The sequence below is a fragment of the Paramormyrops kingsleyae genome, chromosome 17, assembly GCF_048594095.1.
Source record: "Paramormyrops kingsleyae isolate MSU_618 chromosome 17, PKINGS_0.4, whole genome shotgun sequence".
Lineage (NCBI taxonomy): Eukaryota > Metazoa > Chordata > Actinopteri > Osteoglossiformes > Mormyridae > Paramormyrops > Paramormyrops kingsleyae.
The window spans coordinates 10243006-10255140 of record NC_132813.1 but is presented as its reverse complement, the minus strand read 5'-3'; the positions used below and the strand labels follow the sequence as shown (position 1 = coordinate 10255140).

Here is a 12135-nt window from a genome sequence, read left to right as displayed (position 1 = left end):
TTAGTTAATCAGCCATAACAGAATATATGAACCATGCTTGCCAAATGGTGGCACTGTAGCTCAGGTGGAAACCTCAAACGCTTTGTCCCTGTGGTGATCAGATAATCTGTGCTTTTCCATGATTGAAAGATTCATCCAGCTGTTTCACATTAACATTAGTGACACATATGTGACCAATCAGCACACAGCAAGAACTGAGTGCTTAAGGGAAATCCAGGTTCTTTTCATTGAAATGGAAGTTTACAAATCCTGTCCTGGCTCAAAGTGTCTTCCCTGGCATGGATTATCTGGTCACCCCACGCTAGATTCACTGAAGCAATATTTCTATGCCATTGCATGCAAAATCTGCTCTTTGTAAAACTATCAACTGGAGAAATAATTTGTTCATCACAAAAAAAGAGGGAAACAGGTGCAAACACATTGTCTGCAAGAAATAAAGCACTAAAACACAACTACAGTCAAAGTTTGAGTTTACTTTTGGAAGTTAATGGGTAATCTTTTGTCAAATAAAAAGATAAAGATTGTTTCACAAATTTAGTGAGTTGGCAGCATAGATATAAAGATTTGGCGCTTGGTGCCTTGTTTACGAGAAATGATCTCCAAAGTGAGCACTGCGGGTCTGCTCTGTGCGGCCGTGCTGCTAATCCACAGCGGTGGTGAAAGTAAGTTTTTATAGTTTTACTTTGTTTTTTTAACTAAAATCTATGTAAACCTTCAATTTTAAATATGTTCTATCATGAATGCTGAATCAACTTTGCTTACACCTGTAATGAAAGTGCCATTCAAAAAATAATAATTTGTAGAGTTTGAATTAAAATTTAAATAAACCTATAGTAGGGCAAAAGTATCGTAAGTCGAAAATGCATTTTAATATAGTACACTTAACCTAACAAACATGCCAGCCTAACCTTAAACATGCTTTGAACACTTACTCTAGCGTACAACTGGGCAAAATTAATAACACTAAAACCTATTTTATAAAAATGGGTGAATATCTCATGTAATTTATTGAATTATTAAGCAAAAAACATTTACTTATCATAAAGTCAAAATATCCTTACACGGACCATCGAAACCCAGGGAGCGTCTGTATAATCCGCTAAACAATTGCCAGTAAAATGTGTACCAACTGTAAAATTTGAGATCCATATTTTACTGGCACTGAATTCTTGCTGACCTTGTACTTTGAGTTAGAATGCAACAACTATCCAATTACCCCATGGGGGTGTGAAATTTAAAGAAGTCTCGTGCCCCTGTGCAAGGTACTTTACTCTAACCACTCTCTGCTTTTCAGCACAGGCACAAGAAGGTGAAGAATATGAATATTTTGATTATGTGGAACAGCCAAAGAACTGCTCAGTGTCAGAGTCCATCGCAGGAGGCTGGGTGTCCTACTCACTAGGGGGAGCCGCAGGAAGTGTGCTGACCTACCACTGCAATGAGGGGTCCTATCCTTTCCCAGTGAGTGAGAGAGAATGTGCTGAAGATGGAGAATGGTCCACCATGAGGCTGGCCAATGGGAGGATGGCGTCCCAGGCAACATGTAAAGGTAAGGAGAGGGTCTTCCACAGCCAAGCCTATCACTGAGAGGTGGTGAAGTTTCTATTACTTCTTTTCAATTATAGCAGTGTTTCCCAATACACTCCTTGGGGACCCACAGATAGTACATGTTTATGCTCCCTCCCAGCTTCTGGGAGCTAAAATGTGGGCTGTCTGACAGGAAGCTTGGAGGAAGCAAAAACATGGACCGACTGTGGGTCCCTGAGGACCGGATTGGGAAAGACTGAATTATAGAGTTAAAATATTCTAACTGTAATCATTTCCTATATCCCTGTATTGCTTTTAATGTATTATTTTAAGTCACGTTTTCTAGCCATTTTTTGGCTCTTACTGTGACCTTTTGACCTCAAAGGTACTAAGATACATAATAAACAAATAGTCATGCACATGTGGAGAGCTCTGCTTTCTTCATTATCAGAGGTTCAGTGTCCCGCTCAACTCCAATTGGATAATGGTCAGTTCTGGCCTCGAAAGGAGTGGTTTCGTCCAGGAGAGACGCAGGAGTTCTTGTGCAATAACGGGTACAATCTGTATGGGTCAGCTCTGAGAAACTGCACAGCCTTGGGCCAGTGGACCGGTATTCTTCCCATCTGTGATGATCGAAGTAAGAGAACTTCTCTACTGTGTAACTCCTAACGCATCTATGGCTATAGCCAACACAATCGTATAAACCCGTCTCTAAAAATTCCACACGTATCACTGCTGAGTGGATCTTCAGACTTGAATTGTCAGAATGCACTTATATACTCACATCCAAACCTCCATCTCTCATCCAGCGGACGACTGTGCGAACCCAGGCACCCCCCCAGGAGCTCTAAGTTTTGGACACCGGTTCCGGGTCGGAGAGATAGTCAGGTACCGTTGTCAGGCGGGCCTGGACCTTTTGGGATCAGCTGAGCGGATCTGTCTGGACTCACTGGAGTGGAGTGGCTCAGAGACTCGCTGTATGGGTAAGAGCTCTGCTGTGTTTCACAAACACCTCTGTCTGAGCATAACATGCTCAGGGTAAGCAGTCGGAGTGCAGAGTAACAGCATGGTTTCATTTCAGAGTAAAGCTGAAAGGTCCTGTAGTCGTACCTGTAAGGAATATAATCCTGAGCTTCTCTAATACAGTGGTCCTCAAGCTTCTCAATCTTCTTGTCTGGAGGCCCCCTAAAAACTGGTCAAGTCTCGCAACCCCATTCAATATGTCAAATTTTTTTGAGGGTAGAGAGCTGTAATAAATCTCAGGGGGATGTTGGGGGGGTGGGGAGATCCCTGGGGATAAAATTTGTCAGCGGATTGGGGGTGGGTATTTTGCCAATAAAAAAAGATTAAAAGTAAATTCAAATAAACAAATATGTATCCTAATTCATAACACTTTACTTGAAGGGGCATAAATACTTAGTAGTAACTCAGTTACTACCAAAGTACAAATCAAAGATTGAGATAAAAGATTCATCATGATTCATTAATGGTGAAGAAACATGTCATCAGTATTTCACTTGTGTTATTCTTTACTTGTTCCTTCAGTAGTTAACAGTTACAAATAGTTACTACTTGGGATAAAAGATGTCACAATTCATTAATGATGAACAAACAGTATGTAACTAAGATTTAGTTTGTGGTTAATTAATACATAAGTAATAGCATAATACTACATTATTTGTGGCCCTTTAAGTAAAGTGTTATCTACAAATTTGTATCCATTTTAGAGTAATTAAATGTAGGTGGAATACAGCATCTCTGAAGGATATTCCTGTACTGAGGATGACAAATAAGTAAAAAAAATTATAATAAAAAAATCATTGTTCCTCCAACACCCCCCACACCTGCCCTCCCAGCTCCATTCGCCTTTGATTCCCCGGAATCTGTGGCCCAAGCAATGTCTGGCTCCTTCTCCGGCATCGTGACGGATTCCCCCAAGGTCAAGAAGACAGGTGATGCCTACATGTCCGGCTGCACGCGTGTGTGGAATACAGGCAAATACAGCAGAACACACACCAGCTTATATGTTGTAGTGCTCTTGCAAATGTACGGCAACTGCGTCATGCATTCTCACAATAACTAAATGTCTTTGTATGTGTGTGTGGGGGGGGGGCGGTCTCTGGCCTGTGGTATGGACAGTCTCTTATGGCAGAACTATCCGGGTGGCCGAAGACAGCCTAAACATCTACATCTTACTTGACACCTCTGGCAGCATCACTAAAGAAAACTTTGAGCACGCCAGGAATGCTGCGATCAGACTTATACAGAAGGTACAGTATGTGGGTGAACTGCAGTGTAGCAATTCAAAACCAGTATGTACTTAATATTTGCCAACCTGCAATACAATTGATCCAATGTATCTTTTTTTTGGCCAGCATACACTTTATTTTTGCTGCCTGAGATATGTTTGTAAAATTCACTGGTTACGTTTTGGGAAAGTTTTCCTGTTAAAGTTACACAGGTGTTGATTGCGTATTTATCTTGCAGCTTGACAGCTACGAGGTTGAAATGAGGTTTCATGTCGTGTCATTTGCCAGTGAAGCCAAAGACATAATATCCATAACTATCCCATATGCAATCTCCGCGGATCAAGTTGTGGAACGCCTAAATGAATTTGACCATAAAGGTATATTAGTGGCATAGGACGGTCATTCACTTTCAATTACGAGGCATAGATTCTCTGTCATTCCTGAACTTATAAAGTTGCTTCTGTATCGTAACCTAAAAAGAGACACCTGTTGCTTTCAGCTCATGGGAAAAAGACAGGCACCAATCTCTACGCTGCCCTGTACAACGTGTACGAGAAAATGGCCATCCTCAAGAAAAACAGACCGAAATTCAACGAGACTCAGAACATCATCCTAATCATAACAGATGGTAAACATGAGTCTGCCACAAAATAGGATTTGAGAATCTGACCATATTTGTTCTGGATAAATCTTGATGACATTATCTGAAGTTATAAAAGTTATTAAAGAGCTACAGCTGAGCTGCATGGACTCTGAGGACAGCCCCATAGTCCAGTCTCTGTCACTTCTACGCTCACCAACTTTCTTTTTTTTTCCATTCTGCAGGTCACATCAACACAGGGAAGAGCCCAGAAGAGGTCCTTCGAAAGATCCGAATATTGCTGGGCATCAATAAGTACAGTGTGGACCATTCAGCTGAGAACTTCCTCGGTCAGTAACAACAGAATTCAATAGCAGAGCTTGAACAGATTGATCACTTATTGCAGCTCAGCCTTTGCACTTTTTGGACACATCAATTCATAATGTTACACATGGACCTGGATATGTCCTAGATATGGACATAGACCTTTCTTACGTGGTTATCTGTCCCATCACTCATGTTTCACAGACATCTATGTGTTCGGAGTGGGGGGCAAAGTAAATAAAAAGCAACTAAATAACATTGCATCCAACAAGAGGAAAGAGAAGCATCTGTTCTTTTTGAATGACAATGAAGACTTGAAAATGGCATTCGACAAGATGATTAGTGAGTTTCCCTTCTTGTCTCAGTCATTAAATAAAAAACATTTCATATTGATTTAAAAGTGTAACCATGATTTTAAGTTTTCTTTCTTAAAATGTCTTAGAATGAACCATCATATTGATAAAAAAGAAAAAATGCTTTTTACATGCTTAATTGGTAAAGCTATGCTTAACTAATAATGATTTAATGCATGAATTAATACAAGAGGTATCATGAATTTCTGTTGCTCACTATCATCAGTAAAAAAAAGTTCATTCACAGTTACTTCATACATTAATTGATATGCTACCAAATTAGCTGGATTTCCTTAACTGATGACCCAGTGAGACTCATTACATAAAACCCCAGTGACTTCACCATTAGTTCATGGTGAGTAACAGGAACTCATCATATATCTTGTATTAATAAATGCATGAAGTCATCATTAGTTAAGTATTACCTAACTATATCATTTGTTGCCTTATCAAGTCTGACCATTTAATTAGTTTATTCAGACTCTGAATGCGTGTCTCCCCTTGAACAGGTGATTCTGGGGTGACCATGTGTGGTGTGGCACACGAGAACAGATCAAACAAAGAGGATTACACAAGGCCCTGGCATGTTAATATAATGGTAAATGTGCAAGTACAAATTTCAAATCTGCATTCATGGAGTGGCTAAATAAATAAGAATGTCAGCAGGTCTTTAATATAATGGAGCTGGGAGGGAGCAGAAATGTGGAGTCTTTGTGGGGCCCCGAGGAGCAAACTGGGAAACACTGGGTTAGATGATGGAAGGATGGGCTAATTCTACCATGTACATCTCCAGACTGGGGGGGCGGGGGTGTTAAAATCCTGTTCTTTCTCACAGTCCAGATAGGGGAATTGGTGTCTGTAAATTATCCATTCTGTGTACACCCTGCAATGGGCCAGCATCCTGTCCAGGGTGTCCCTTTGCCTTGTGCCCTATGCTGTCCGGGATACACTTCCCTTGCCCCCCCCTAACCATTTCCTGGATTTACAGTTGAAGGATGGATGGATATATTGCATACATATGTCAATATAAACCTGCCATAGTTGGTTTCCCAGTGCAGGGTTATGGTGAAATATATAAATATGTTTCATATGGTAAATGTAACATTTATTGCTGTACTTTTATTGTAGAATTGCAAGGGCTCTATACTGACTGAGAACTGGATCCTGACTGCAGCTCATTGCTTTACTCAAAAGCACGTGGACCACCCAGAAAGCGTGGATGTCGTACACGGTCTGAACACCAAACACTCATACTCCTCGTAGCCCCATGCGACTTATAATAGCCAAATGCGACTTATAATAGCCAAATATTGTACATACACATGCATTACTCAGTAGAACTGCACAAAAAACGTTTTTAATGAGGTCCCACAACATTATTCCACAAAACCTTAAAACAAATACATTAAGTTATAAAATCAGTCCAAATAAACGATTTAGAGGCGGTATTGAATATAATTCAATGAATAAATAATTATAATATTATTAAGTGTAAAAATTCAACATGCTTATCTAAAATGTTGGAGAAGCCCTGCACTTTGATTTAACTATAATTAATCTTATCTTTAAAACTGTAAGGATCAATTCTTGCAGAACACAGAAACATTAATTCCTGTCTAACAAGACAAGACGGATTATTTGTAAGTGCTGTCGAATTTCTCCACGCAGTGGCCACTTTGTTAGGTATGCTGACTTGCTAAATGCAAACATCCTGCACCTCCAGACAGTGAACGGTGTGGCTGCAACTTAATATATGCAGCATGCAGTGTTTCAGTTATTGTTCAGCTTGGCATTTAAATAAAACATGCGATCTGACCTATTTTAAACATGGCATGATTGTCGATGGTAGTTCTAGCATCTCCAAAAAATTCTCCTGGGACTTTCACACACAGCAGTGTGTTCACAGAGAACAGAATGATCAACAAAAATCATACAGGGTAACACTTCACGAGACATAAATAATGTAGTAGTACACGCTTACTTAATGCATTAATTAACCAGTAAATGTTTGTTAAGTACTGATCCCATGTTCATTCATCATTAATCACTCATGACAGTTCATGGATTTTATGGGGAAACCTATATTAGTTCATGATTTGTTCTTGAGTAGTAAATGAGTTTTGCCCCCTTAAGTGGTCTTACCATTATTAACTAATTAGTTAACTGTTAACAAATATAGTGCCTGAATGGAATACATTAACTGTCATGACTGATTAAGAATGAACACTTAGTATTTTGTTAATTAATGTGTAATTAATTAAGTATGTACTACTACATTATTCATGTCCCCTCAAGTAAAGTGTGGCATCATGCAGTCCTACCTGCTCTGACCTGCTCAATCAGATTTTTGTTATTAAAAACACACTGTTAATGAGAGAGGTCAGATGCGAATAGCTAGACTTGTTCAAACTAACAGGAAGGTCACAAGTGCAAAAATAACACTTCATCAGTTCTTAACAACTCGTAACAACTCATATATTATTGAAGTGATTCAGGAGGAAGAAGTGGATCCTAATATAGTTGTCACTAAATAAATATTTGAAATCATAGTGTATATTTGACATTAATACCAATTTGAGTAAAACACTAATATAATGCGAATTTCTGTGCGATATCTTTCAGGGAATGGAACGACTAAAGCAGCATCTGTGATTCTCCACCAGCAATACAACGTGCGTGGCCTCAGGCACAAGGGCGTGAAAGAGTTTTATGACTATGACGTTGCACTTGTTAAGGTGGCTCAGCGTATTAAACTCTCTGAAAAAGCTAGGTGAGTTGACCTCTGTGACATGTGCCACCTCTGAAGCAGAGGGTTCTGTGTTTTTCTGGAACCTGCAGGATGGTAATGACATTATGTCTGTGGCTGATCCTAAATGATGCCCTCGGTAGTGCAGTGTGTACAGGAAATGCAGTTTGCCACAGCTGTTGTTACTGTGCTGTCTTACAGGCCTATCTGTCTTCCCTGTACAAAGCCATCAAGTCGCGCATTAAAAATGAGTCCCAATGTAACATGTGAAGAGCACGGTAAGGAACTGGGCATTACAAAAAGCATACCTTCCAGAATATCTATGACTGACATTATGAAACATCTATACAGAGACTATCAAGCTTTACTTCGATTCAATTCAATTCAATTCAATTTAATTCAATTCAATCCAACTTGTATGGTGCATTTTCACAACATTACATTGTCTCAAAGCACTTTACATTATCCCTGCATAAGGCCCCCCAGTGAACAAAACCAGAGGTAACAGTGGCAAGGAAAAACTTCATCATAGGAAGAAACCTTGGGAGGAATCCGACTCAAAGGGGGAGCCCATCCTCCAGGGGCCGGCAGAGGAAGTCAAATGAACAAAGTCTCTTATATGTATTATGTGGGCATTACAAAATATATTTTACTAGTCAGTACTGGTCGACCCTTAGTGAAATTTAAAGGATTTAGTAAATACTAGCTAAACTACAGGGCGATGCAGAAGCTGACTGGTGTCCCTCCAAGGTTGGGTGACATGAATAACGTAGTAGTACATGCTTACTTAACACATTAATTAACAAGTAACTCATTAGTGCGAATATATTGTCCATAGCATATGTGTGTACTTGCCCAGCGATGGACTGGAATCCCATCCAGGTTGTACCCCAACATTTGTTTTTCCACGCTAATGTGAACTGCCAGCTTCGCCAAACTGCGAATGACATAGCAGAATGACCCAAATGCCTAAGAGACATAATCAAACCTGTTTTGCTGTGATAGCCGGTGCTCAGAAACATCCATCCCCATGTATGTACACTACGATGTTGGTTTACAGAGAATAGCGTGATAAAAAAAGTCAGGGGGAATTCCACATCTGAAAAGGCCGTGTTAGTTATTGTGGTCAAAGGCGAATTCACAGACTCATTAAAGCTAAAGGCCAGAACCACAAAGCTCAGTTCAGCAGTGATGGGCAGAAAGGTATCTCTGAATACACAAATTATCTACCACTGAAGAGCTTCTGTAGACTAGCTAGGTGTATAAGGTGTCCGTTGAGTGTATATCTGTTCATGTTAAGGATTTGATTGTATTATCATTATGTCTAGAATTTTACATTGCGAGATAAAATGCTACCATAGTTTCATCGATTGCCTGTTACAAGGATACAATGTTCATTCTTATGTGCTTGCAGAAAAAGCCCTGCTCACGTTGGAAGAGATACCAGCCTTCTTTCTGGCCAAGAAAGAAAAGCGCAAACAGGCGATCATCCACTTTGGGAGTAAGGTGAGGATCCAGACACATTTTAACCCCCCTCCCCCCCCAAAGTCTTTTGAGTCTGTTAGGTCAAATGATACAAAATTTAATGTCTGCCAGCCTCAGTGGCATCTGCAGCAGATAAAAAACAAAGGCGGCAGTGTCAGCCAATGGGATCCCTAAATGATTTAGCTTGTCTTTCATTGGCAGAGGCCGGACTGCATAAAGCACGCAGCTGTCACCTTTTCACCAAATAACACAGCATCCTTGGAAGACATTGTGACAGACAGGTTCCTGTGTACCGGTGGCTCAAAGCAATACGAGGACAGCATCACCTGCAAAGGTAACTAATAAAGCATGTCCACCAGTAGCTTTATCATACTGCATTGTTTTATTAAAGTCAAACAATGAAACACTAAAACAATGGTTCAATATAAAACAATGGTTATTATGTAAGCGGGTGCTGTACTACCTATAAAAGGAAATACAGAGCTGGAAAAAACTGAGACACCACAGCAACATTTTTTGTTTCACTTATTTCTCAATTCAGGGTGTGCATCTGTGAATAATATTCATATTTTTTGCAAACTGCAGCCTGGTTCTTCTCCATTTCTCATTAATGAAGGGCTTCTTCCCTGCTTTACTGGACTTCACTCCTGCATCTAGGAGCCTGATACTGTCCTATCAGTGCACTTCACACCTGCGCTTAATGTTTCCCATTCCTTTAGAAGGTCACTTGATGTCATCCTACGATTTATGAGAAACTGTCGAATAAGTTAACAGTCACCCTTGGTATTAGAAAGTCGCTCCTGTCCTCTACCTGGCTGGTTTCCGGTCGTTCCCAGTGTCTCCTGCTTCACCTTATTCTTGTGTCTTAGAAATTTTGAATGTGGAAGCAACCTGCTCAGCGTAGCCTCCTGCCAGCAGAACCAGCATTAAACCAAGATTTAAAAATGCAAACTTGTTTAAAAATATAGAGTGGTCTCTTAATTGTTTCTAGAGCTGTATATAAATATGCATTATATGGGCATTAGAAAATATACTTTGCTAGTCAGTGCTGGCTGAAGCCCATGTGGACCCCTATGCAAGATTCATGGCTGGAGGGGTGGGTGAATGTAGGGATTTCATTTGGAAAAGTGACATTACACCGGCAGTATGCTAAGCTGTCATTAGGGTCCCCTCACAAGGTGGCTGTCTATGTCACCTGTCGGACTTGGCAGTACAGTTAATAATGATCATTATGTGATACTAATGTTTGCTTTTTTTAAAGGAGATTCAGGTGGATCTCTATTCCTTCGCAAGAGGCAACGTTATTTTCAAGTGAGACCTTTTCATTGCATTTAGAGGTGTTGTGAATCACTCAATATGAGCATTTCAGTGCTGTTTACTTAAATTAGATGGCTGAAATGTCAATAATAATAATAATAATAATAATAATAATAAAACACCTATGCTTAAAAGAATAACATGCATGAAAATTTTGCTTTTGACATAAAACTATGATGTTTGTTGAAATGTCATTAATTAAATACTCCATGGCAGCGATGTGCATGTTTTCATCAAAGTTTCTCTTTGGGTCCTGCAGGTGGCAGTGGTGAGCTGGGGTACAAAGAACATATGCAATGTGGGAGATTCCGGCGACAGTCCACCTGACAACGCCCGTGACTTCCACATCAGTATCTTCTCAGTGGTACCTTGGCTGCAAGAACATCTTGGTCCGGAGCTTGAATTCCTGCCAACAAGCAAATAAGGAAAACACAAGAAAAAAAATTGTACATAATAGAGGATTCAAATATTTTGAAACTCAAATATGCATAATTCTGCCATAGTAGCCTATGATTTTGCTCTGTTCTTTATCTTTGCCTTTAAAAAATAAATATATATAGATGTATCTGTATCTGCTTTTACAGTAGTAAGCAAAAGTCTTAGGCGGCTAGAGAAATTAAGTCTAAATAACATTTATGTTGCTGCAAAACTATGATTTTTATGCCAATGAAAGTGGGTCAGCCTCCCCATCAAAATCTCTCCTGAAGTCATCCCAGTAGTTGCAGTGACCAGTTGATATACCCACATATTTAACCTGACCACTAGCACAACTTGCTTGGTTAATCAACACCTTATGAAGTTAATTAACTTATTAAGTTATTTTCTTAGGTGAGCTGGTGGTGAAATTTAACAGATACATGTAATGGCTGTGTAGCAGTTAGCACTGTTGCCTCACACCTCTGGGACCAGGGTTCGAGTCTCTGCCAGGGCTCCATGTGTGTGGAGTCTGCATCTTCTCTCCAGGTCATCGAGGGGTTCCCTCCAGGTACTCTGGTTTCCTCCCCAATCCAAAAACATGCTGAGGTTAACTGGAGTTATCAAATTGCCTGTCAGTGTGAGCGAATGACGTGTGAGTGTGCCCTGTGATGGGTTGGCACCCCATCGTGGGCTGTTCCCTGCCTCGTGCCCATATGTTCAGAACCCCCCCTGACCCTTAACAGGATAAGCAGTTTCAGAAAATGTATGGACGGATGTAATAGCTGGTGGACTCCAAGGGAGAGAATTGGAAACTGAAGCTACACTTCTATTTATTTTTACTGACAGTGAGGCTTGTATCTTTTATCTTGCATCTTGCATTATCCATCTCTCTCTAATACACGTGAAAGCACTCTCCCAGACGTGCAATCTATAAATCGCAAATGATCGTGAAATTGTGCAGAGCTGAATGGTTTTAAAGCCCCACCTTTGAAATGCCCCCTAGGATATGAATGAGTTTGAATCAAAACCCAAAATGTCTACTTCATAATAACAAGCAGCACAAAGAAGAACATTAGTGAGGCTGAAATTGAGGTCCTATTGGTGAAGGTGCAAATGTACCTTTCCAGTCGTGTTACC

The 12135-nt window shown here is 40.1% G+C and overlaps 1 protein-coding gene across 1 annotated transcript; it reads left to right on the top strand.

Moving 5' to 3' along the window:
* The first annotated feature begins 580 nt into the window (after positions 1-580).
* Positions 581-11152, top strand: LOC111854971 (complement factor B). Its single transcript, XM_023833521.2, has 18 exons — positions 581-662; positions 1295-1549; positions 1979-2164; positions 2337-2510; positions 3384-3479; positions 3667-3797; positions 4015-4153; positions 4276-4404; positions 4602-4706; positions 4885-5022; positions 5543-5631; positions 6162-6264; positions 7656-7803; positions 7981-8057; positions 9194-9285; positions 9466-9598; positions 10526-10575; positions 10841-11152. Exons 1-18 carry the CDS (start codon positions 593-595, stop codon positions 11003-11005), a joined length of 2280 nt encoding a protein of 759 aa, XP_023689289.2. The 5' UTR covers positions 581-592; the 3' UTR covers positions 11006-11152.
* The last annotated feature ends 983 nt before the right edge of the window (positions 11153-12135 follow it).